The sequence below is a fragment of the Lepidochelys kempii genome, chromosome 17, assembly GCF_965140265.1.
Source record: "Lepidochelys kempii isolate rLepKem1 chromosome 17, rLepKem1.hap2, whole genome shotgun sequence".
Taxonomy (NCBI): Eukaryota; Metazoa; Chordata; order Testudines; family Cheloniidae; genus Lepidochelys; species Lepidochelys kempii.
The window spans coordinates 7015895-7041050 of NC_133272.1; the positions used below are offsets into that span (position 1 = coordinate 7015895).

At 41.2% G+C, this 25156-nt stretch overlaps 2 protein-coding genes across 7 annotated transcripts in view; one reads left to right on the forward strand and one right to left on the reverse strand.

The window, feature by feature from the left end:
- The first annotated feature begins 1876 nt into the window (after positions 1-1876).
- Positions 1877-22416, forward strand: ZNHIT3 (zinc finger HIT-type containing 3). Its single transcript, XM_073315413.1, has 7 exons — positions 1877-1893; positions 13136-13268; positions 16582-16676; positions 18720-18751; positions 18875-18967; positions 20276-20356; positions 20934-22416. Exons 2-7 carry the CDS (start codon positions 13197-13199, stop codon positions 21122-21124), a joined length of 564 nt encoding a protein of 187 aa, XP_073171514.1. The 5' UTR covers positions 1877-1893; positions 13136-13196; the 3' UTR covers positions 21125-22416.
- The window catches only part of MYO19 (myosin XIX), a 44221-nt gene continuing 40614 nt past the window's right edge, over positions 21550-25156 (reverse strand). For all 6 annotated transcript variants that reach the window (XM_073315397.1, XM_073315395.1, XM_073315396.1 and 3 more), the window contains 4 exons: positions 24678-24807; positions 24371-24456; positions 23537-23845; positions 21550-22614 (listed from right to left, as the gene is read on the reverse strand). In XM_073315397.1, the coding sequence (XP_073171498.1) occupies positions 22486-22614; positions 23537-23845; positions 24371-24456; positions 24678-24807 (654 nt within the window). In that variant the 3' untranslated portion in view covers positions 21550-22485. The remainder of the gene's footprint in view (positions 22615-23536; positions 23846-24370; positions 24457-24677; positions 24808-25156) is intronic.

A 25156-nucleotide genomic window follows, 5' to 3' on the forward strand; every position in this document is an offset into this window, starting at 1 on the left:
TCTATTGCAAGACCAGTCCCTTGTGCCAAACATTCCTCTAGTCTGAACATGGGTATTTTGGTTCAGGCACAAGTTGCGAAAAGCAGGAATGTTGAGACAGATGGGTTTATGACTGCAAATACAGGAAGCATTGTCTTCTTTAGAATTAAATTATAGGTAGGGGACTTCGCTGCATGACACGCAAGTTCCCTTTTTCAGTGTTGTATACATCAATGTCTTTCTCTTTTTAGACAACCTCATAAATTCTACGCAGGTTAAAAATTACAACCCTCCATTTGGGTGAATTGTACAGGCTGTACCATGCCTAAATACCTTTAAAAGTTTGAGCTTTAGTCTCTCTGTGCCTCAGTTCCCTATCTCAAAAACGGGAATAATAGTACTTCCTTCCCTTACAGGGGTGCCATGAGGATATGTGAAAGCTATGTGCAAGATTTTGAGATGCTCTGATATAGCAGTAATGGAAGTCATATAAGTACCTAGATTAGATAGATAAATTTTAAGTTTTCCTTCTCTTGATCTCTAAATCTATTTTTGGAAAATTCTTGATGAAGTATAAATGTGATTCTTGTCAGTTATAATAATTACTATTATTTATCGAGTGCAGGTAGTATAATAATTGCAAACTGTAATATTCCAGAAAATGTTTTTTGTTTTTGTTGTTTTTCCTTTTAAGGCTGTCCATGTCCAGGAGATGAAAAGGAAAAAGGAGTTTATTCACAGGGCCTGCCAAGGCCATTTTAGTGGATGTGCAGAGCCCGGAGAAGATTTTCAGGAGGAGTCTTTGGCTCTGTAAATTGGCTCCCATTGAAATCTGTGGGAATTTTGCAAGATTGGGCCCTTGATCTAGTCAGACTTGGGGTAGAATTTTCAGAAGTGCCTAAGTGACCTAGGAGCTTAAGTACCATTTTTCAAAAGTGGCTGTCAATCTGGCCCTTAGTCTAACAATGACTAACAATGCTGATAGGTGTCTAGAGGGAATTACAAAACTGCTCGTACAATTTAGACACCTAACTCCCACTGAAAGTCAATGGAAATCAGGCACCTAATTCACACAGTTGCTTTTGAAAATCTCACCTATCTGTGTCTTTAGGTGCCTAAATATCATTTTAAATGTGGCCCTAAGTCATCCTAACTTTCAGTCAGATGAAGGGTTTTTCTACACATGGAGTTATCCCCAGTTAGCTCTGTGTGTGGACACTCCTATTCTGGAACAAGAGTACTTGGTTCCTATTCATCTTAATCCACTGGGTTAATCGGTAGAGTTAATCAGGAATAATTCCATGTATAGACAAGCTCATGCATGCCTACATCACTTTTAAAAATGGAACTTACACTCCTAAGTAACTCAGGCACATTTAGAAAATGTTACATCTGAGAACTAGATTAGTATAGCCTTGGGTCATGTGCTACTTTGGCTGCGCAAGGTTTTCACTCCCTTCTTTTGCTTCTCCATCTGTGGCTTGTAGCTAATGTAGTTCTGTTAACTGGCTGCTGAACAATGATCTGAGACATTAAATCCTGATCATCTTGGATTCAAATTCCTGCTGAGGGCCACACATTTATGGCTAGAACATTTTCAGTTAACTGAAAAATTAGGACACAGAAATTCTAGAGTGGGACGGGATGGGGGAGGGGCAAAACCGTCCGTTTTGAAAGAGTCCCAGCAAAAATGTTGGAAAGAGATTATACACTCGACTCTTGTCTTCCTATCCAAAGAGGAAGGCTTTAATCCACATTAATTAAAACAAAAATTGGGTAAATAGGCTCCTTGTTTTTACTACCCCCTTTGCTGAATATTCCTTCGTTGCAGGCCTGCTGGATCTAGATTGAAATGCTGAGTAGATGCGTATTCTTGTGTCAAAACTGTGCTGGAGGTCATGGCAAGCAGGAATGGTATGTTCTTCCTTAATAAGGTCCAGCCTGCTCTTTGCCTTTCATAATTTGGGACAGGATATTTGCTGTCCACAGTTTGTTAAAAAATATTTTTAATAGAATGAGGGGATGGTTGGAAAAAATAGTTATTGTATGTTGGGCCTGTGGAATTTCATAGCAAGAAAGGTCTTGGGGCTCAAGCATAAAATGGTGAGCCAGACCTGGGTTGTGTTCCTATTCCTACCACTGCCTTTCTGTGTTTCCATGGGCAAATCACTTAACCTCTCGGTGCTTCACTTTCCCTATATGTAAAATAAGCATAAACGACTGGAGGGATAACACTGGGTGATGTGAGGTGCAACGGAGACACAAAATATTGTCTTACTCATCACATTGCAGTGCTGCATCTTCTATAACTTCAGGAACAGTTTTTGCGCATTTATTTAAAATCACGGTAAAATTCTGCAGTCTTCAGACAGGCACGTCTCCCGTTGGTGTCAGTAGAAGTTTTGCCTGAGTAAGGACTTGCAGAATTTGTCTTAGATATTTTACAAACTGCTTTTTGGTTTCAACACAAAACCCAGGATGCATGATATCCCTCATAGGACAAATTCTGACATGCCTTGTGCTAATGTATATGGACAAAACTGTGCATGACTTTCCCATAAAGTGGACCCCTCTCAGGAAGCCCGCCTAGGTGCGATTCTACCCAGATCCTGGCAGATAGTATTACTGACACTCATTATTTGTATTACAGCAGCACGTAAAGGCCACAACTGAGACCGAATAACATTATGCTTGACACTGTACTGATATATAGTAGGAGATGATCCCTGCCCCGAGGTGTGAGAGGTGTGAGAGGCTAGTTGTGCATGTGCCCTGCACTTCCATCTGCACAGAGAGAAAAGGGGGTGTCTTCAGGGGGAAAGTGAGCATGCTTAGCTCCATTGCACACTTCCTGCAAGCTTGACCCCAGTGACATGCTGTTCAAAACTCTATAGTCCAAGCTCTCTCTTGGTGCCAGTGGGCATTTTGAGAGTATTGGGCCTTCCATGGTTGGGTGTCACAGTTTCAAAGTGAATGTTTCAATGTAAGACCAAGACTGAAGGACTCTCGTTAAATTATTCAGCGCTGGGTGGCTCAATATTCTTAAACCTAAGCTAATGTATACCAGAATGTAGCACTTAAAAGTCATGTGACACTGTGGACCTAAAGGGTTTGATGTTGGAAAGTGACCTCTTGTACCCATAAACATGCTACTTTACATTCTCATTTGTCTAGCTAAAAAAATTATAGTTTATTGGGACTGTTTTTTGTCTGCAAACTTCCTGCAAGCATTCCTGAGCTCTGGTCTATCGGTAATAAAAAGGCCGTAATTTCCTATCTCTTTATATCTGTTTGCTGACCGTAAGAATGGTTAAAGTCACAAGATGATCTTTCTGGTGCCATATATCTTCTGCATGGTACAGTACATTCCTGCAACATAAAATATGGCATTTAAAACAAAGCAATCAGCAGGTTGACTGATGGCTGGGCAAGTGGCCTGTTAGAGATGCATTCAATCTCATTTAAAAAAAAGACTGAAAGCTGCAAATTATGCACATAGCTAGTCCAAGTAACCATGTGTTCCTAGAACCACTGTCCTGGTCTTTCACCTCCTGCCAATGACCTCTATTGCAGGCTATGACCCACCTGTTGTCTCATGTTTCGAATTAGACTGCAAAGTCTTTGGGGTGGGGACTGACCTTTTTTTTTTTTTTTTTTGGTGGGTTTATACAGCACCCAGCACAATGATGGTTCAGCCTGACTGGGGCCTCTGAGTGCTCCTGTAATATAAATAAATTCTTAGATTTAGAAGAGAGCTAGCGAGAGAGAGGCCTGATCCAAAGGCCTGACCTGTATTTTTTTCTTGTCTTGCCACAACAAAATTTGGAAATTAAATATATCAGCAAACTCTTTCCCATTTTAAAAATTCAAATAATATTTTTAAATTAGGCTAATGATTCACTTGAAAACCTAACAGACCTCAAGACAATTTTTTCCTTTATAGTGCTCATAAGAGATGACGTTGTTTAATGGTTATCGTGTGGGGGCTGAGTGTCACGGCTTCTGGGTTCTACTCCCTGTTTGGAAATTGACTTGGTGTGGGACAACTAGGACCTGATTTTTCAGAGGTGCAGACAACCCACAACTCCAGCTGAACACCAAGGGATCAGCATGTCTGAAATCGGACCCTAATTGTTTCAGGCTGGCACTCAAGAACTGGGGCACCCACTAGTAGTGGACATTTTAAAAAAACATGCCTCTCCAAATTTCTGTCTCTCACTTTATCGGTAAAATGAGTACACTAATACTTGCCTGCCCCACAGAGGTAACAGGAAGCTTAATTAATGTTTATAAAGCACTCTGATATCCTGGGGGGAAAGGTGATACAGAAGAGCAAAATATTGTTATTACTTAGCATTTGTTTTCACACTATATAATATAATAATACCTACCTCTTATATAGTGTTTTTCATCAGTAGGTATCAAACAGCTAGATATAAATCAGTTACTTTCTGGTAACACCAGGTACACATCTAAACCTGTTGAGCTTTTGGCCAAGGGAAGGTGGAAGGAAGGATGTTCTAATGGTTAGGACACTAGCCTGGGACTTCAGTGACCTAGGTTCAATTCCCTGCTGTGCTACAGACTTCCCCTGTGACTTAAGTAAGTCACTTAGTCTTTCTGTGCTTTAGTTACTCATCTGTAAAATGAGGACAATAGTACTTCCCTACTTCTCAGCAGTGTTGAGGCTAAATAAAGATCACCAGATGCTCTGGTAATCATAGGACTGGAAGGGACCTCGAGAGGTCATCTAGTCCAGTCCCCTGCACTCGTGGCAGGACTAAGTATTATCTAGACCATCCCTGAGAAGGTGTACGTCTAACCTGCTCTTAACAATCTCCAGTGATGGAGATTCCACAACCTCCCTGGGCAATTTATTCCAGTGCTTAACCACCCTAAAAGTTAGGAAGTTTTTCCTGATGTCCAACCTAAACTGCCCTTACTGTAATTTAAGGCCATTGCTTCTTGTCCTATCCTCAGAGGTTAAGAAGAACATTTTTTCTCCCTCCTCCTTGTAACAACCTTTTTTGTAATTGAAAACTATTACCATGTCCCCTCTCAGTCTTCTCTTTTCCAGACTAAACAAACCCAGTTTCTTGAATCTTCCTTCATAGGTCATGTTTTCTAGACCTTTAATCATTTTTGTTGCTCTTCTCTGGACTTTCTCCAATTTGTCCACTTCTTTCCTGGACACAATACTCCAGTTGAGGCATAATCAGCACCGAGCAGAACGGAAGAATTACTTCTCGTGTCTTGCTTACAACACTCCTGCTAATACATCCCAGAATGATGATCACGTTTTTTGCAACAGTGTTACACTGTTCGCTCATGGGGAGGCCCAGGATAGATGTTCAGCTCTGGCAGAGTAGGTGGTCCCCAGTCTAGCATAGCTTTCATTCTCAGCTTTAAACCATTCCTTATATATATTTTTGAAAGTTCAAAACTCTCTTGCAAAAAGCTGAAAAGAGAGAAGTCTGGCTTCCTCTACATAAATGCATAATAAATCAGCACTCTCTACTACTTCACTAATATCTCCTTTAATCTAATAATATCGGATGGATTTTTAAAATTTTATTTGGCAAATCCAATAGAGAATTAAGAAGATCCCTGAGCTTTTCACAAAAGTTATTTATGCTCTGTTTGATATTACTCTTTAATTAGGCTATCACTTCACATGATATTTCACCCCAGAACACTAGATTCCCAAGAGACTTAAGGTAACGTTTTCAAAAGTGTTAGCTTCACTTTGGAGCCTCAGTTCCATTGAACTTAGGTGCTTTTGAAAAATTTACCCTTAATAACTTTACTGCTGCTGGTCCCACTGTTCTCCCCTTTTGTCTGACTTGTACATCAGTGGATGCAGTGGATCTAGCTGGATGCTGACAGGAACTGCTGCCCCTCACGGTATTGCCAGGGAGGTAGTGATAGTGGCAGAAATAGTAAAAGAGGACACAGCAAAACAACATGCCAACTGCTTGGACGATGAAGTCGTAAGAGGACAAACAAGAGTGTATAGACAAGCATTAACACACAACTTTTTGTTGGTCACGCTTTGCACTGGGTATGTTTCTAAAGGGTTAATATAGCATGAATAGATTTTTTTTTTAATAAAGGGTTGATCAACTGTTGTTGAGTCAAACAGGTCGATAGTTTGCTTATAGCCATTCATAACACCTTGGCTGATGTTCTTATAACCCTCTATAATGCATACTATTTACATTTGTAACATGCTTACAACACCTATTAAGCCTTTATCAACTTTATAAAGGCATCCTTAATATAAAGTGGGATTATTTTGGTTTCCTTTTCATGTCCATCCAGCCTTTTCATATGGATTTCTTACCTTGGGTTTCCGGTTTGCTGAATTTTGTAAAATGCTGGCAGAACTATTGTGATTCACAGATTCATAGATTTTAAGGACAGAAGGGACAATTTTGATAATCTAGTCTCTGACCTCCCATATAACATAGTCCATAGAAATTCACCGATGCTAGGAATTCCTGCATCAAGTCCAAAACTGCTGTTGGAGTTATAGTGTAGTGACATTACCATTTCACTGTAATAGATGCTTATTTTGAATAAAAATTAATCCTATGATTATAGAATAATGATGCAGACTCATGACTTGGTGCATCATCAGCTGATTTAAAATTATTCTGTAATTATTCTGTTCTATAAACTTTTCGGTATAACCCAATTTGGTTATTTTGCTCACAGGAAACTTGTACCAGTGGGTCCTCATTTTGGACAGCCAAATAACAACATAAATATTTCAGCAGGTCCTCTGTCCAGAAGGTTTTCTTGTGATAAAAAGAGAGGGCTGTATATAAAAAAAGATAAAATTTTATGGACCAAAAGCAGCTGTTTGGGTATAAAAAGGTACCTGTGTATGTGTACCAATGCAAATTCACATATTGATTCACTGTTTGCATTGGCTGATATGATGTAAGAAAAGAAAGCCATCAGACTCAGCAAAAACTTTCTAAGGGAGGATTATGTGAATATTTGCCCTTTTGTGGTACTCCCAGAGAGCTCTGATACTGTCCCACTTTCTTCATTTTTCCCACTCACAATGTGTGTAGCTGTAGAACATTCTTTATAACAACAGTGACCTCTACTGTCTAACATGCGTTTTTATAATGTACATTCCAACACCAGCCTTCTTCCAACGAGGCTGAAGCACTTTAAACTTGGTTCTTGAAACTCATATAGCTTTTTAAAAAAATAGATCAGAAAGTAGTCATTAATTGTGCTGGTACCACATGGAATAGCCCATAATGAATATATGCAAATACAGATGCTTGTCATTTGCCTTCTACAAACGTGTATCAGGACTAGATAAATACATATGATGGGATTTCAAAGCACCTAAGTAGCTTAAGTGCTTAACTTCCATTGATTTCATTAAGAGTTAGGTGCCTAACCTGCTTGGATGCTTTTGAAAATCCTGCGAATAGACTAGACCCTCTTATTCAGTGTATGTTTTAACTTAAAAAGAAAACAGTAGGAAGTGTTCATGATTTACACCATTGTTAGAGAGAGGAGACTCAGGCCCTTATATTTAGCTATTGGTCATGAAGCATTTTTGAATGTCCTGCCTGAAAATGATGTTTCTGCAAATATAGGTTTCAGTTCTGTAATTGGCTCTGTTTGGGCAGACCCTTTCACCTGCATGAAGCCCCTCTGGGACATTGCAAAGGGGTTTGATTGCAGGCTTGGGGATCTATTGTCTTACCATGTCTGTACTGTGCTTAGAAAAATTGAACAGCTACTGTTCAGACCAATTGCAACTGTGAGAAAACAGGCATTTAGCTACTAGATTGTTGGTTCTATCAAATTGCTGTTAGAAATTCTGATGTATTCCCTATGTAATGTATTAGGCACACATGAACTATATGTATTTTTGTGCATAAAACAATTTTGAATTTTAACTCAGGGGATGCTGTGTTGTATGAAAGCTTTAATGGTTAGTAGCATTTCTGGTACTTCAGAATCATTCTGAGATGAAAGTACAGCTCACAATTCTGTGTGAGAGGCTGGATTAAGAAATTATCAGCCCTGACTCATATCGGGTCTAGAAAGAGGCAGAAAATGGCTGATTTTAGTTAAGAACATAATACTAGAGGTCTGTAAACCATCCAGGATATGAGACGCTTTAAGATTTGCTCTGAAATGAAAGCTGGGCAATAAATTGGCATCTTTTTCTACAAAGAAATTGAATTGAAGACTAGGGCCCTGAGCCAGCAAAAGCATGTAAGCACATGCTTAACTTTAAGCACATGAGAATTCCACTGAAATCAATGGGACTACTCACAAGTTTAACTTTAAGCATGTTTTTAAGTACTTTTCTGGATTGGGGCTCAAGACAGTGAAGCTAAAATATTGTTTTCCACATTTAATTTCCACCCAATGACATGCTCTGCTAAATATTACCATACTAGCATATCTATCTCTGTCTAATCTATCTATGAATCAGGGCCCAAATTCACATTAGTTTCTATTTTTTTATACCGTCAGAGACTTTATAATTACTAATCTGATCATATAATGCCACTGTAGGCAGTGAATATTTACTGCTTGATAAAGGTTGCCGTAGGCAGGGGAATGATACTTTATTGAATATGTTTGCCACCTTTGGTTATCCTAGCAACCTGAAGGGGTTTAGCCATGCCCCTGAATTGATAACCAAAGCGCTTAAATGCACCAAGGGTTGAAGTTTAATCCATTATTAGGATGATATCGTGGCAACAGAAACTCCATCAAAAAGATAAATTTTTGAACTGCCGAGCAGGGGGGCAGTAATACATCTTGTAGTATTCACTCTCATGGGATATAGGATATACAAAGCAGTGTTTTTTAGCAGTTTAAAATTGGATTTTCCACCATGAACAGATACCTGAACTGTTCTGTCAACAGCACTGAAATCTGGAGCTCCAATCTAGTCCTTGCACTGGGTATCCCTCAACTGATCATGAACATAATATCTGTGATCATCAACTGTGCGGTCATCATTACCATATTGTCTACAAAGGATCTGCATAAACCCATCTTTATTCTTTTCTGCAATTTGGCTTTTTCTGATCTCCTCACCAGCTCTTCAGGCTTTTGGATTTCAATGCTGTTCATCACTAATCCAGAAAGCACAATCTTTGGATCCAAAGATATCCTCATAGTTTATGCCTTTTATACTATGTCTATTCTGTCCACCATCTATAACTTAGTCAGCATTGGAATTGAGCGCTACTTGGCTGTGGCAGAAAGCCTCAGGATGAGATGCAGGGTTTCCAGAAACCAGTCGCTGGCTGCAGCTCTAATTAACTGGGCAGTTGCATTCTTTTTGGGTTGCATACCTCTAGTGGGGTGGAACTGCTTGCACAACAAAGAAAACATCTCTGCTCTCTATAGCCCCTTTTGTGTTGACTACCTCATCTTAATCACCATCCCCAACTGTGTGGTGGCTTTTATTTTGCCTCTGTTCACCTACCTTAGCATCATTGCCGTCTTGAGGAAACAGAAGTTCACAGTGGGAGCGTGTGGACAAACCACTGGCACCTACAAATCAGCTGAAGTCCAGGTTGCCAGAACTGGTGTCTTTATCTGGCTTCTGGCACTGTTTTCCTATGCACCTTTCGTTGTAGGAGTTGTGTTAGATGCAGCCAACCGTCTGTGCCCCACTGACCTGTATCCAAGTGTCTATGTGTTTCGAAACTTTACTGCTATGATGATAACCATGAACTGTCTAGGGAACCCCATCATATACACGCTCCAAGTCAAAACACTGGGGAGTAAGCTCAAGTTTTTGAAGTGCCCTGCCAGCAACCGGGTACAAGTCATTGGGAATATCTGACCCAGTCTGGAATTGCATATGACTAACAACACATTCTGTCTGTCTGTCTATCTATCTATCTCTGCATGCATGTAGTTCTTCAGATGGACTATAGTTCTCTCTCGCAAAGCTACACTCAGATTTTAGCATGCCAAAGATTGGCCTACAACCATGGGTCAATTTCAGAACTAGGGCAAGTGGACAGCTCCCTGTTGCAACTTTGGCAGAGGCAGGGCTGGAACTGCTTAACTCTTTCATAGGCACCAACATCACTGATTTGAGCTCTTCAAGTCTTTGCTTTGTAATGCACCTATGGAGAAATTCATACTGAGTGCCTGTGGGAGCAAAAAACCCAAACAAGGGGAGCTTTTTTTAATGAGCAAAAACTGGCTGTGAACATTAGCCTACTTCAGTCATTGGACTATAGAAATGCAATCATCCAAATGGTCTGTTAGGTGCTTCTCTGGATGCACCCCTGTTGGTCTTGCTGTGATAAAACAGCAATGCTGTTGTCTTGAAAGGAAAGAGTTTTGTGAGTTAAATCAATTTTCTTTACATTATTTTAATTTTACTCGATTATTCAGTTAACCCTTGACCCTGAACACAGGAATTGTGAGTAGCAGTTATTTGTCTGCTGACAGTTCTGTGTATGCCTGATTTGTCTCTCTTTATTGGAAACATAAGATTTATTTTGCATTAAGAGAAAAATAAATCCATGGATACTATTTACTTTGCATTGGAGATGTGCTTTTGCTGTGCTTGCATTACTACCAAACTTTCTTTTTTTATATTGTTTCACGTTGTTAAAGGAGACTTTGTGTTCATTTACACGAAAATTTTCAGAAATAGTGGAAAAAATTAGTTTCAGCTATTTATTTATAATCACTTTTCTGTGTGCAAAAATTTATTTCTTTTTCTATTAACATAGCACTCACTGTAGTTTACTGTAGACCTTTTAATTGCAAAATATAGATGAATTGTGTCTTTTTTTGTGAAACATTTGTGATCCTATACTTTCTACCTTTTCAGTTCTTCATATTTCTACTTTTCACACTGCATCCACTTTAAAACTTGAACTATAACCTCAGTTAAAAACACACTTCAGTTTTACAATATCAAGACTGCAATGGAGTTAATCGTGTACCAAGAAAATTGTTGGAGTTTTCAGATAAAAAGAGCAAACATTTTATAACTGGTATTAAACTTTGTTCATCTGCATCTAATTAAAAAGAGGGAGGGTTCCCCACCCCCCAAAAATTGGATACTTGAATAGTTTATTTTTTCATATTTCCTTACGTAGACTAGAAAATGGAAAACTAATTTTTCAACTCTGCCCCTTATTGTTCAAAATAAACTTTTGGGATAAATGTTTTGGGGGGATTTTTGGGATAGAAGTTTTGAGTGATCTGAGGTAGTCCTAAAGCACTACACATATGGTTGTGAATACAGAAATCTGCACTTAGAAATCCTTGTTACACAAGCTCACCTTTTTGATCGAAAAGGCTACTTAAATGGACATTGTCTGGTGTGTGAAAATACAGTAATATGGATTCATAGTCACAAAACAAACACACACATCACATAAACAAAACAAAATCATCATTTGAAAATCAGCCCTTGAATTGCTGGTTTGGAGTTTTGAAAATGAAGCTGTTTATTTTTATACATTTCAAGGTGGTTTTTGTTTGTGCTTTGGGTGGTTCTGGTTTGTTTGTTTGTTTTGCTTTTAATTATTATTCTGAAACCTCTAAAGACTTAGGTGAAATTTTCCTTAAACATCATCAGCCTTTTATTCAGAGGGTCTGAAACAGCAAGTTTAGTTTACTATGATGGTAACATGCATCAGTTAAATTAACACATAGGTAAATTCAACATTTACGTACTGGCAATTTAGTGTTTTATGGATATTGGTAACAAAAGCCATCTTGACTGTGACACTAAATATGGAAAATCTGGGAGGTGTTTTTATATTTTTTTAAGCAAGCATTTAAAAGCCATCCATTACTTTTAAGGAAGTGACAGTACCAGGTAAACAATAATGAATAATCATTAAAATAAATGATGTCCTATAGGTCAAGTAGGACAAATTCTCTTCTATTTCTTTTAAATATTACTGTATTCTTAATTGTATTTCAGAAGTTACAACATCTAAACAGCTGTTTCTCACTAATTATATTTCAACCTGAGTTGTAAATCAGGAGATTATAATCTGCCCTTTAGTGGGTTTTGTTTTTAAAGATAAAACTGGGGTGTGATATTTATTTTGCTTAGCTGCATTAACAGCCATGTTGACCTTGGCAAGCTGACATGTAGCAACCAGAATATTTCATTTACCATTTATCTATGCTGGTGATTGTAAAAGATATTGAAATTCTTTTAAAAGCAAGATAACAGACAGTTGGCCCGTAGCCAGAAAAAGAAAAGTTAATCTCAAACCTATCAATTCGCAAATAAAACTTTGTACTGCTACAGCCCCTTTTGTTCAGGCACAGTGCTGTTCCTACTAAAGTCAATAGCAAAACTCACATTGATTTAACTTGAAGGAAATGTGGGCTGGGATGTAGAAGATTGGGGTTCTCTTTCTGGCATTGTCACTGATGTGTGACTTTGAACCAGTCACTTCACTTATCTGTGCCTCTACTTCCCCTCTCATGCTGTGTCTATTTAGACTGTAAACTCTTCACGGCAGGAACTGTCTCCTGCTCTGGGTGTGTTCAGTGCCTCCCACAATGGGGCATTGATTTGATTTAGGGTGTGTAAATATTGCATCAGTAATAACAGTAAGAAGCAGGAGAAGGTACAGTAATTAGGAATCCAGATTTGTTTATTTTTTCAAATTTAAAAAGCCTTCTGTCTAAGATACAGTCGATACTATGTACACCCAGAAATATATTAGATCATTGACCTTAAATAAGATCTTCCAACTCATCCATATAAATTCCTCCGCCCCACTTCATCATGTTATTCAGCCCCCTCCTCATCGCTGCCCCTGTAAAAGCCTGGTAACACAGAAGACCCTTACGGCATAGCCCAGGTTCATTGTATCCAGGCTTTGTTGGCTTTTATAGGGCAGAGTTAATATCTTAAGATCCATTCAGAAAGCTAGAGAGAGCACAGGTGTGAAATGTGTGTTCTGCTTGGAACACCACAAGAGGGCAGCTGCATTCCGCACTGTAAACTTGTGAGTAAGTGAAGCAGGATTTGCAAGTGGTCCTCTAGTTTCACAGGAACTGTAGATCCAGTGCTGAAAATATGAAGTAAAATACTCTGGATAGTTACAATATGCTTATCACTGTGGTACCTGAGTGTGTATTGCATTTTCCTCATCAGTGTGCTGATAAACCTACAATGCTGCCTGTCACTTCTGTTGATCATTTATGCTGCAAAACAAATGCAAATCATAAATCCAAAGGCACCGAAACTCAAACTTCCCTTTACCAGGCTGCTGTTCGTGAGTGATCACGTGAGTATTGTGCTTGTGCTTTGTGCTACCCAGACTGTAAGATGAATTCTGGTAACTAACATTCATTAACATAAGAATGGCCATACTGGGTCAGACCAAAAGTCCATCCAGCCCAGTATCCTGTCTGACAGTGGCCAATGCCAGGTGCCCCAGAGGGAGTGAACCTAACAGGTAATGATCAAGTGATCTCTCTCCTGCCATCCATCTCCACCCTCTGACAAACAGAGACTAGGGACATCATTCCTTACCCATCCTGGCTAATAGCCATTAATGGACGTGACCTCCATGAATTTATCTAGTTCTCTTTTAAACCCTGTTATAGTCCTAGTCTTCACAACCTCCTCAGGCAAGGAGTTCCACAAGTTGACTCTGCGCTGTGTGAAGAAGAACTTCCTTTTATTTGTTTTAAACCTGCTGCCCATTAATTTCATTTGGTGGCCCCTAGTTCTTATATTATGGGAACAAGTAAATAACTTTTCCTTATTCACTTTCTCCACACTACTCATGATTTTATAGACCTCTATCATATCCCTCCTTCATCTCCTCCTTTCCAAGCTGAAAAGTCCTAGCCTCTTTAATCTCTCCTCATATGGGACCCATTCCAAACCTCTAATCATTTTAAAAAAAGAAAAGGAGTACTTGTGGCACCTTAGAGACTAACAAATTTATAAGCTTTCATGAGCTACAGCTTACTTCATCGGATGCATTCAGTGGAAAATACAGTGGGGAGATGGGGAAATAGTTTTACGTTGTGTAATGACCCATCCACTCCCAGTCTCTATTCAAGCCTAAGTTAATTGTATCCAGTTTGCAAATATAATTCCAATTCAGCAGTCTCTAGTTGGAGTCTGTTTTTGAAGTCTTTTTGTTGTAATATTTTGACTTTTAGGTCGTAATTGAGTGACCAGAGAGATTGAAGTGTTCTCCGACTGGTGTACTCCTCCCCCCCCCCCCAATTGCTCAGACAGTCTTGTCAACTGCTGGAAATGGTCCACCTTGATTATCACTACAAAAGGTTTTCTCCCCCCCCCCATTAGCTCATCTTAAGTGATCACTCTCGTTACAGTGTGTATGGTAACACCCATTGTTTCATGTTCTCTGTGTATATAAATCTCCCCACTGTATTTTCCACTGAATGCATCCGATGAAGTGAGCTGTAGCTCACGAAAGCTTATGCTCAAATAAATTTGTTAGTCTCTAAGGTGCACAAGTACTCCTTTTTCTTTTTGCGGATACAGACTAACACGGCTGCTACTCTGAAACTAATCATTTTAGTTGCCCTTCTCTGAACCTTTTCTAATGCCAGTATAACCATTCAGTTTAACCATTAACTCTGCAAAGAAGTAAATGTTTGCTTTAGATTATCTTGTGGCCATTTAGGGGGTTCCTTCTCCCTCTACTTGTTTTCAGATCAAACATGGACACTAGCTTTCAAGTCTAGCACTCCTGATCACCTTGCATGGAACTGAGACTTGTTGATCAACCGGCAGTAACCTGCAGGATGCTATTATCACTTGGAGACTGTATAATGTGCTCTACAGTGTCCATCCCTTTGCGGTGTCTTATAAAGGGATTCCTTCCAGAAATATGTCACTCCATGTAGCAGATTATTACCATAGCCACAGTACAGAGCCAGTGGTTCTCTCTTTTTCTTTTCAGAATCCCTATTTTTTCATGGAGAATTCATATTTTTTCCTACTCTGTCCCTCTCGTCTGGAAGAGTGCCTCTCCTTTTATCCATCTAAATTCCAGACTATTTCAGAATCTCATCTCAGCTAATGATGCCTCTAACCCTCTTCCAGGCCCATCCCTAGACCAACAAAATAGAGAGAGTGGGGGAGAGGGAGAAATGTATGAGTATTTTGTAAGAGGGTCCCTCTATTTCTCACAAGAAGCCTCTCCAGAGCAGGACTATGTGGAAAACAGCACTGTGAGCAACTCCCTCTTTAAAAGCGAGAGCAAAGCAACATGTATGGTAGTTTATCCAGGAAGGAGACATATGCTTTTGTTTGTGGATTGCTGTGAAAAAGAGAACAACTTTTAACCTTGTCTCCTTGTTGTAAACTACCATACAGCCTTAAATCCAATATACATATGAGAAGGAGACATACTATAAAACTATAACTATATAGTTAAAACTATAACTTCTTCTTTTAAGAGATGTGATGGTTTTAACATTTCTTTGAACATGTGTGCTGTCCTTGTATGTATTTTGGAGTTAAGGCTGCATGGGACTGTACAGAGCCAGGGGCATGAACGAGTTGTAGAAGGAGGATAGCAATGGGCAAGAGTTAACACATTTTATATGGGTATAGACAGAGCAATAGAAGCGTGGTTCTTAACTATATGTCTGCTAGTTTTTCAGTACTTGAAGAAGATGTTATTGAAGGTGACAGTGTAACCTTAACTAACATTAAACGAACTAATGTTTTCTTTGTGTGAATACAATAGATATTTAATGTTCCAAAAAGTGATCCATAGTCTGAGGTTCATCAAATTCACATTGATTTGTCTGTCTGTCTGTCTAATTTTCAGGCTCCTAGTGAACAAAGCAGGTCATGCTGATGTAGATTGCTTGTAGGTAATGTTTCTAGGAAGAATAGAATAGAATGAGCCCATAGTCTCCCAGGTAAAAAGTGCCAAATATCTGTTGAAGTTGCATGAATTTACAGGGAGATTTTCAAAGGCACAAAAGGCAGCTTGAGCCAAACTCTCAATGAAAAGCTAATCAGAGTTGGTCACCTGACTCCTGTTTTATGCCTTTGAAAATCTCCCCGTAGTTGACTTTGTAGAGCATTGAAAGGTTCATTCCAGCAGGTGTCACTATAGTCAACAAAAATATCCAGTCTGGATGCATCAAACTAAATTCAACCATCTAAAAGGGATGGGGGGAGGGGAGAGAAGAAGAGTGACTCAAAAAGGAGGAGAAAAAAATTCTTCTGGGGCAGCAGACCTGACCTTCTCTTTTATGTGGGCCTCTAGTGTAACTAAGTGTATGTCTACACAGCCTGTGAGAGTGAGGCTTAGAGCCCAGGTTGACACATTTAGGCTTCGCCTACAGTTCTAAAAACAGCGGTGTAGACATTGCAGCTCAGGCTAGATCTCGGGCTCTGAAGTCTGGGGTGTGATATCCTAGAAAAAACTATAGAGAGCTTTTGAGTCTGTAAATATACTGGCAGCTGTAAGCTAAGAAAATGCTCAGGTTGTTTTTGGTTCTTCCGATGTTTGTGAGGAGTGGGATTTTGTACATTCCTTGTATATAAACAAGATTGCACCAAAGAAAATACCAGATTCAATCAATTTCTCCTTCCAGCTGGAATATCCCCAGGGCCCTGAAATTGGGTTGAAAAGCTACAGCTGCATGCCCACCCTTTCTTTGCAAGTGGAAGCCACGCAAAGGTCTCAAAGGTAAGTCGAGTTATCATAAATTTAGCTAATGACAATAGAAACTCCAGCCAGGAGAAGAGGAAAAATGCTTTGTTAACTGGAAAGCAGCTCAATATTTAGAAGCAAAGTAAAATGAGTTAATGGGTTCTCAGATTCTTACACCATGTCCATCAGCACAGTATCTGAACTCATTGCAGGACTGAAAACAAAAGTGGTGAGGTGTCCTTCCTTGGTCCTGTGGGAGTGAAGTTATGGGCCCATCCCTGCGATAGTGCTGTCTCCTCAAGGCATGTGTGGTACCCTGGAATCTCTAGACAGGGTCATGGTTCTGGGGAGTGGCAGAGGCACGGATCTGGTGGGTGGAGGAGGGTTTTTTTTTATGTACCTTGGAACCAGACCATTCTGAGCCTTGAAAATAAGGTGTAAGAACAAGGTTTTCAAAGGTATTTAGGCACCCAAAGATGCAGCTAGATGCCCTATTGCTGTTTTTAAAATGCCTGTCTTAAACCTGGAAGCAAACAATTCTATGACTATGGGTGACAAAGGAGGAAAAAGGAGAGAGTTTTGTTTGTATTTTAATTTCTGGGAAGTGCTCCGCCGCTCCTGGGCCGAAGGCAATAGAAGTAGGTTGAAGGGGTGGACAGAGGAGGGGAGCCAGTCAAGGAAGTTGAATACAAGGGTGAGATGCTTCAGTCACCTGAGGCTGGTCTATCCAAATATGTAACACAGCACCCCTCCGCTCCCAAGGTAAGGAAGGACAGGGTGGGGAGTGGTTCTCAGTTAAGGGCTGAGAGGCCACAGGGGCTCAGACCCAAGGACCGGGGCCCATGCCAGGGCCCCCCGAGGGCGTGAACAGAACAGGGGTTCAGCCAGCGCTCCGTACGTGCACCCCTGGGTGGCAGGAGCCTGCACGGCCCTAGGGCCCAGTCTCTAGGGTGCCGCAAGTCCTCCTCTTCTTTTTGCGAATACAGACTAACAGGGCTGCTCCTCTGAAACCAGACACGACCCCGTTCTCGCCCCAGGGGCTGCCTCAGAAGCACCGGCGTGCCTCTTGAGGGCGGCCAGCAGTGATGCTCTCTGTGCTAAGCGCCTGGCCCTGGGTCTTGTCTCCTTAATTCCTCTTCTCTTCCCGCCCATCTTGTCTCCTGCTGTTGCTCGGGGTGTCCCCAGCGGCCAAGGCCCCCAGTCCAGCGGGCAGGGGCTGACCCGGGGCCTCCAGCCCCCCCCGCCCCCGCGCTGGGGGCGGCGCGCATCGGCGATGGATTAGTAGAGCCGGGTGGAGGCGATGGGCGCGCGGCTGAGCGGGGCTTGGGGCGGAGCCGGAGCGCGGGCGGCGGCTGGGAGCGGACGGAGCATGGAGCGGCAGGGCGGCGGCTGCGGCGTGTGCGCGGGGCGCGGCGCCCCCCGGTACCGCTGCCCGGGCTGCCGGGCCAGATAGTGAGTGCGGGGGGCGCGGGCTGGGACCCCCCCCCGGTCACGGCCGGTTAAACAGCCCCCTCCCCCCCCGGTAGGGGCACCCGGCTCCCAGGCCCGGCAGGTTCCTCCCGTGACCCCCCCTCCCGGCAGGGGCCTCCTGGCTCCCGGCCTGGGCCGCTCCCCCTCCCCCGTGCAGTAGCGGCCCGTGGCCCCTCAGCTGCGAAGGGAGCCTCGTGCCGGCTGCCGGGACGGGTCCGCCCCCCCCCGGGGCAGCGGCCTGCGGCAGGGAAGGGGATCCTCGTTCTCCGCCCGCCGCCGGTTAGAGCTGGGCGCGGCAGCCCCCGGAGCCCCGCGATGGCTCTTTCCCCCTCGGGGGGGGGGCGCCCCCTCTGTCCTACAAGTGAACCAGCGGAGCCGCTTCGTTTCTGCCTATTCGCCGGCGCTGCTGGGCCCAGACCCCGTGCGGGGAGCGGGGATACTCGCTGCGCCGCGGGGAGCCGCTGCTTGTCCCCGAGGTTGCTCGCTCTGCAAGGAGCGTGGCTGCAGTTAGTCTCTGGCGGCGCCCAGGCACCCGCTAACGGGTGTTTTATTAAAAAAAGGAATGGCTCTTTTTTTTTTTATACTTACTTACACTGTTCTTTGTTGTAGTTGTTCTGTCCCCTGCTACAAGAAGCATAAAGGTAAGAAGATGACTTTGGCTCAGCGCTGTACATTGTTCGAAAGGAGTTTTTAAGATACTGCTCACTTGCAGCTGTGTGACCTTCCTACTGTGGAGAATTCATGTAACTTTGAATTTTTCATAGACCAGTGTAGACCCAAACAGGATCAGGTTGGAAAGACGCTGATTACAGACCCATCCTCACCTTTCAGAAGAGTTAAACCAGTGGAAAATGAAGGTATGTTTACTTCCTTTATAAATATACTAAAAGCATAAATTCTGGATATCGATTACCAAATGAGCCTTCTGTGGCTTCTTAGCAGAAATGGTCACACAAAAAGAACCAAAGAGTTCATCTTTCATCTGCTTGGTTACTGCTATTTTCTCATTGGAGAAAGAAAAATAGCCCAAAACCTAGGGACTGGGAAAAATTAACACGCCAATTATGTACCCAGAAAAATAGAGGACAAATAGGTATTTGGTTACCATTTATTCAGTATTCAGGCAAAAAACATTTGTCTGCTAAAGGGAAAAAAAAGTACAACTGTCCACTTATTTTATATTAACAGTGGATAGACATGCCTGATTTAATAAATGTCATCAAAAGTTTCACTCTCTCTAATAAAAGTACCAGAAACACCACATCCTGGATATGGTAAAGAGGCTTTCTCTGTAATATAGTTAGCGAGATCTAATGATTAGATTACTATGTAATGTTTTTCTAAACAAAAGCTCATTGTGGTAATGATTATAATTTTGTCTGATATTTAAATGCAGTGATTTGTAAACCTGTTAAAACTGCCTAAATACATTTAATCCCCCCATAAATAGACAGGTTTTTAATACATAAAATTAAAGCACATTATTATAAAGGCTGTCATTTGAAACAATCTTATAATTGTTCCTACTTTTTGCTGAATACTTGCCTGTTTTAGCAAATGCCTGCTATTGTTTATGTAAGGGAGGGAAAGTTTTTCTATAACTGTAGAATGTAGCCTGTTTGGTTGGAATAGTACTGCTTCCTAATAGAATTGTTCCTTTAGCTGGTTAGAATATGCTTAGAACCCAGAATCCTTCTAAATAGCTATCTTTTGTAAAGTACCTTGTGACAAGCTAATGGGCTCTACAGCTAACACATGTGAGTTTAATCGGAACATCTGCTTTTTTATTTTAAATTAAATATGTAGCTAAGACTAAACTTGAATGGGTAGTTGTCCAGATTTTCAAATGAGTCCTCTACATTTATACCAAAAGCAGAAGGGCCAAGTCCTTTTTCTTTAGAAAGTGCCATGTGAGTGAATACCTATTCAGTGTTTCAGGTATTACAATTGTGTAAGGTCTTGTCTAGGAGACCTCTACATTGAATGGTACTCAGAAGGTTACAGGAAAGTGGGATGAAGGAGTCTAGGTATTTCACAGCTGAGGTTTACCCCATTGCCAGTGGGTGATCTGAGTTCTAAATGAGGGATAGTAGATAGGAGTCACAGCAACAAGACGAACATTTCTTTCTATTTTATCAGTTAAACCACATTTCTGTTTGTCTTAGGAAGCCATTGGTCTGTAGATGATATCCTGACAGAAGATGATGAGGTGGACAGAGTTCCACTGCAGAAACTCAAACTCTTAGGTAATCTTTAAAATTAATGTGTGATGTCTACGGTAAGACCTGACACCAGTTCTGCTTCAGTCAACACCTAAGAATTCTATTAAAAGCTAAGTTGAGAAATTCAGTGCTCGGTCTTTAGTTCTTCATGGGAATCTTTATTATACCATTAGTAAGGTGTGTGTTAGTTTTTGTACAAAAACTAAGAGTAATTTCCAAATAAACTGAATTGGGAGTACCATAGCACATACACAAGGACAAATAAGCAACACATTCTTTGACTGTACTGCTGGACTTATTCTCCAATTGCAGGAAATTAGGTATTTACAAAAGTAGCATCTGCTGAAGCTTTGGGGGGTGAGTTTAAGTCCTCTTAGACAACAGATAATGGGAAAGGTTGGGCTTGGGTTTTTCCTCTTAAATATGTGTGTAAGTTTCCCTCCTACATATTAAGTTTTTCTGGTTTCCTCAAGCAGATGCAGCATTAGGTTGATTTTAAAAAACAAAAAACACACTTTCAAACCCATGATTAATCCCCTGCATGTTTTAATTTCAATGTGGCACTCTTCCTCCTTTAATTAAGTTTCTATTTTTAAAATAGGGGAGTCTAAAGAACTGAGAAGCTTACTACTCAACCCCCATCTGCAGCAACTTCTGTTAACTGTAGATCAAGCCAAAGAAAAAGATTCCCTCATGAAAATATATATGCAAGAGCCATTATTTGTGGAGTTTGCAGACTGCTGCTTGAGGGTTGTTGAACCTCCAGAGAAAGAGAATTGGCTTTTGGAGTGAGACTCTTCAGGAACAGAACTAATCATGAATTTTTCTAAACCTGGAAGAAATGTTTTATTACCATGTGCTTTGCTGAAACAGCCTCAGATGGTTCTCTCTCTCCCCCCCACCCAGTAAAACATATTTAACTCCTGGATGTCTGCACTCTAATTCTCACCTCCAGCGTTGTCATATGGTAAGCTTTGTCACAGGTGGCTGAAGAGAGGGGGAATATGTATGCATCTACTAGCTGTAATTGAAGGTTAGTGTTTTAGTGCTGTGACTTACTTTCTCTTAGTACAGGTTCCATTGCCAACAGTAGCTGTGCTAGGCATTGCTGCTGTCAGGTGTGTAAGGAAGGAGAAAGGTTAGATTAAGTCCCCTAGTGTTTAAAACTTTATCCTTCAAGCATTTGACAAACCTTGCTGAGAAATTAGAGTCCAGAGAGCTGCACAAGATATTTATTAAAATGCTAGGTAGGGAAGATTAACAAACAAAACATACATTTCCCTGCTTCAGGTCAAGCAAGAGGAAAAGAGCCCTTTTGAGCTCTCTTGCTCTAAAGGTTCCCATGCTAAGAAACACTTCTGCCCCTGCACAATCTGTGACCCTAATCCTGGGGATGGGTGCAACAGTGAAGGGCTCTGGACCTTAGCAGCATCAAGAGGGCGAAACTCGTTATATACTTTTTAAGCAGTTAAATTGTATTGGTCCAAACTCAGATAAAGCAGCATGTTAACTTTTCTTCAGCTGGTCAGATACATTGAGTCCAGTCTTATGATCCCACTTTTCCTGAGCCAGTTGTGTCCAGCACTAAGCTCCACCAATTCTTGTATTTTATTCATAAGCATTAGCAACCTGTTGAATTTTAGTGCTCTTCGAGGTAAATGGCTGTATGTTTGCCTTGGGGGGGGGGGAGGAGAGATTGGGGGATGATCCCTAGTAGTGTTCAGATTTCTTGAAAAACTCACTGTTGACCTCTTACTTTTCCCTATGCAGTGGAGGGCTGGAAGGATATTTTACATCAGATCATAGAGCTACTTGTTCAATTATTTCCCCCAAAATATTTTAGTTCTATTAAAGGTTGTTGTGATTTTGTTTGTCCTACTGTAGTGTTTTCTTGGTATTAATACTTCCTCTATTACCTGTAGGAGAAAGTAAGAAATCTGTGCTAATGGCCAATATATCTGTAATACTTACATATGTGACTGGGGTGGGGGGAGGAATCAAGGTTCCAGGGTAGCAGCTGATATTTTTAAAATTGATCTGTCTCATACATGAATATTGTAGATCGATTAAAACATTTAGAAGCAGCAGCTTGAAAGAAGTCCTTCCTTGAAGGAAAAAGTGCAATAAATATTTATGGTGGCCAAAAGTTCAAATTATGTAGTGAGCAGTTTTCCCCTATCTAGTAAGATTTGGTTGAATCCAGCGATCATACAGGCTTGGTTATGTGGACTGATGTTTGCGTGAGGCAGTGGAGACTTCTTGCAGTGAAACTTGACAGAGCCCTAGGAAGAAAAATAATTAGTTTTTAGTTGCAGGGGAGGGGGAAGAAATCAGCCACACACTGGGCTCAGTTTGCTACCAGTCACCAACCCACTGACGTTAGACTACGTGCAGAGCGAATAAATACAACTCCCTGTACGTGGGGGTGGGGAAATCTGGCCCTCAGACTTCAGGGAAGTTACAGCAGAGAAGAACTTGTACAATAAGCTCTTCAAACCAGCAGGGGCTACAGTACTACATTTTTAAATAGGAGATTTTGGTTTTGAATGCCAACGTGCATGCAACCAGTGGTTGGAATTTAGGTCCCCCATGTGCTGAGGCTTACACAAATGTTCCTTCATGCTTAGCATCCTATGATGGCATCTGAGTTTATTTCATGCTGAGAAACAGGACTAAAAAAAAGCTAGGCCTTTAAGTAAAGAGCAGTTCATGGAGAAGCAAGTGTGGGGTTGTGACTTGACCAGTTGGGGGCAGTTTTACCTAACTGAATCTTTCCCCAATTTGCTCTCTTCTGGAAACAAGTGGGAGAGGAGATAGTTCAGTGTTGCCCTCCTCTGAATTCTAGAAAGCCCTGGTGTCGCAGATTTTTTATAGGCCCATACTTAGCACTTCTGCAAGCATTTTCGTATCAAAAATGCTTCCAGCACTATATTAACCTTCAGCGTCCTGATGGAGTGCACAAGTTATGAAACTGCAGATAATTATAAGTTAAATGACATGCCTAAGGTCATAGGAAGTCTGGCTGAGCCAGGAAGTCTCGCTCAGCCTTGGACATTCGTGGGGCAAGGCTGTGGCTTACAAGCACAAAAGGCTCAAGTTTGGACAGTAAATCTCACTAGCTATGCCGTTACGTAATAACCAGAGTTTGTTGCATGTCAGGTCATACTGCTGACTTTGAAGTGTTCTCAATATTAGGTACGTTACCTGTGGGAGTGCTCTAATGGAAGTGATGCCACAGCTGAACAGATTGCTCTCCACTTTGTAACCGTGGTTCCGATGAAGTATTTTCAAGCATGCCAGAAGGGACAGGTCTTTTCGAAACCCAACCACTGTAACAGGTGCAGTAGAAAGAACTAGTCCAAGAGGCCAGAACTGGATTATTGCACTTAGAGGCCAAGTCTTTTCCAGTGGACTAGGTGACCGGTCTAAGGAAACGGTAGCACCAGGAACAGGGGAATGGAATTTTTCTTCAGCATAATCCAGCTCCTCTGCTGCTAGCGCATCCATTCTTGCCTTAGGGAAGAGAGACAAAGCAATATTCCTGAGAGACTGAAAGGAGCAGAGGTAGCTAGTTCAGAAGTAGCCCCCTATGCCCTTAAGTTATTAGAATCTTCCAAAAACAACATGGGCAATTTAACCACTAGGACAACATTCTGCAGAATTAAAAGAGTCTAGGTGACTGGTTAAAACACTAACTCTCCATTAAATGAAGCTGAAGAGCAACTGAGGAGTTGATCCCGCTGCGCTCAAAGGGGACTAACTGCAGGATTGAATTCTTGCCTTTCTCCCATCCTTCAGCTTGAGAAAACTAACTCTGGTCCCAGGAGAGGAGACTACAGAGACTGGTTTTCTCCTTTCCCATTAAGAGAAACAGAGGAGGCATATTTATAGTAATGGGAAGGAAGGAATAAAACAGCAAGTCACAGCACTGTACTTTTAAGTTGTCTTATGACTACCTGAAGGAGGAGAATATTTTTAAACACTTAAAAAGAAGCAGGCAACCAGACACTGACTCAATGCAGTTCGTATGGTACTTACTTTCCATTTCCTCCAGGCACGCTTTATAACAGTAGCAGCCCGGCGCATTCCTTGAAAATGTTTCTTTGCTAACCAGGAGCGAATAGCTGAAGATTTAATCAGAAGAGTCAAGAATAAAGGAACTGGTGTATAGAGGATCTCAAAGCCTTTACCTGTAACAAAGCCAGTTGTATACATTTCCTAATTGTAAACTTTGTGCCAATGTTCAGTTATGGCACCCAGACCCTGGCACTTTGAATATTATTTAACCCATCTGGAAAAATTACCTTTGGACATCAGAACCACACCTGTATCGGCTTTCACCTACCAGCTTGGATGATGGTAGCAGACCATCTCTGCTTTGATAGCTTCCTCTGCTTAAATCTTCTCCAGCAACACTGAATGCAAAATGCTTTCTCAGATAGTACTGCTGCTCTTCTAGCTTCAAGTTGTTCTAGCTGTGGCAAGGAAAAAATCTTGCCATTAGTAGACTGCATATTCATTCAGTCATTTAGGAAAAAGCTGTGATTGGCCTCTCATTTTTCATTAATTTAGAAGATGGATCCTTTGGTATTTTGCATGAACACATTTCAGAAAACTATTAAACAGTGGTGGGTTAATGTCTCCATGGAGACATGAAAATATTTCAGTTTCTAGAACTGTAGATCATGTTTTTAAAAGCCAAAGAAAAGACATACTAATTAGATAGTCTGCTATTCCTAAAGTGAGAGGGAAGAGACCTAGGGGTGGGGAAGTGCCTAGAAGAAAAAGACTTTCTATCAAAGCCAATGCAAGAAGCTTGTTTAA

Bases quoted from the DNA above. Each gene is read 5' to 3' on its own strand.
- ZNHIT3 (XM_073315413.1), top strand. From the start codon at position 13,197: ATGCAAATCATAAATCCAAAGGCACCGAAACTCAAACTTCCCTTTACC. The intron at 16,677-18,719 runs GTAAGTCGAGTT...TCTTTGTTGTAG, and splicing joins GCCACGCAAAGGTCTCAAAG to TTGTTCTGTCCCCTGCTACA. The intron at 18,968-20,275 runs GTATGTTTACTT...TGTTTGTCTTAG, and splicing joins TAAACCAGTGGAAAATGAAG to GAAGCCATTGGTCTGTAGAT.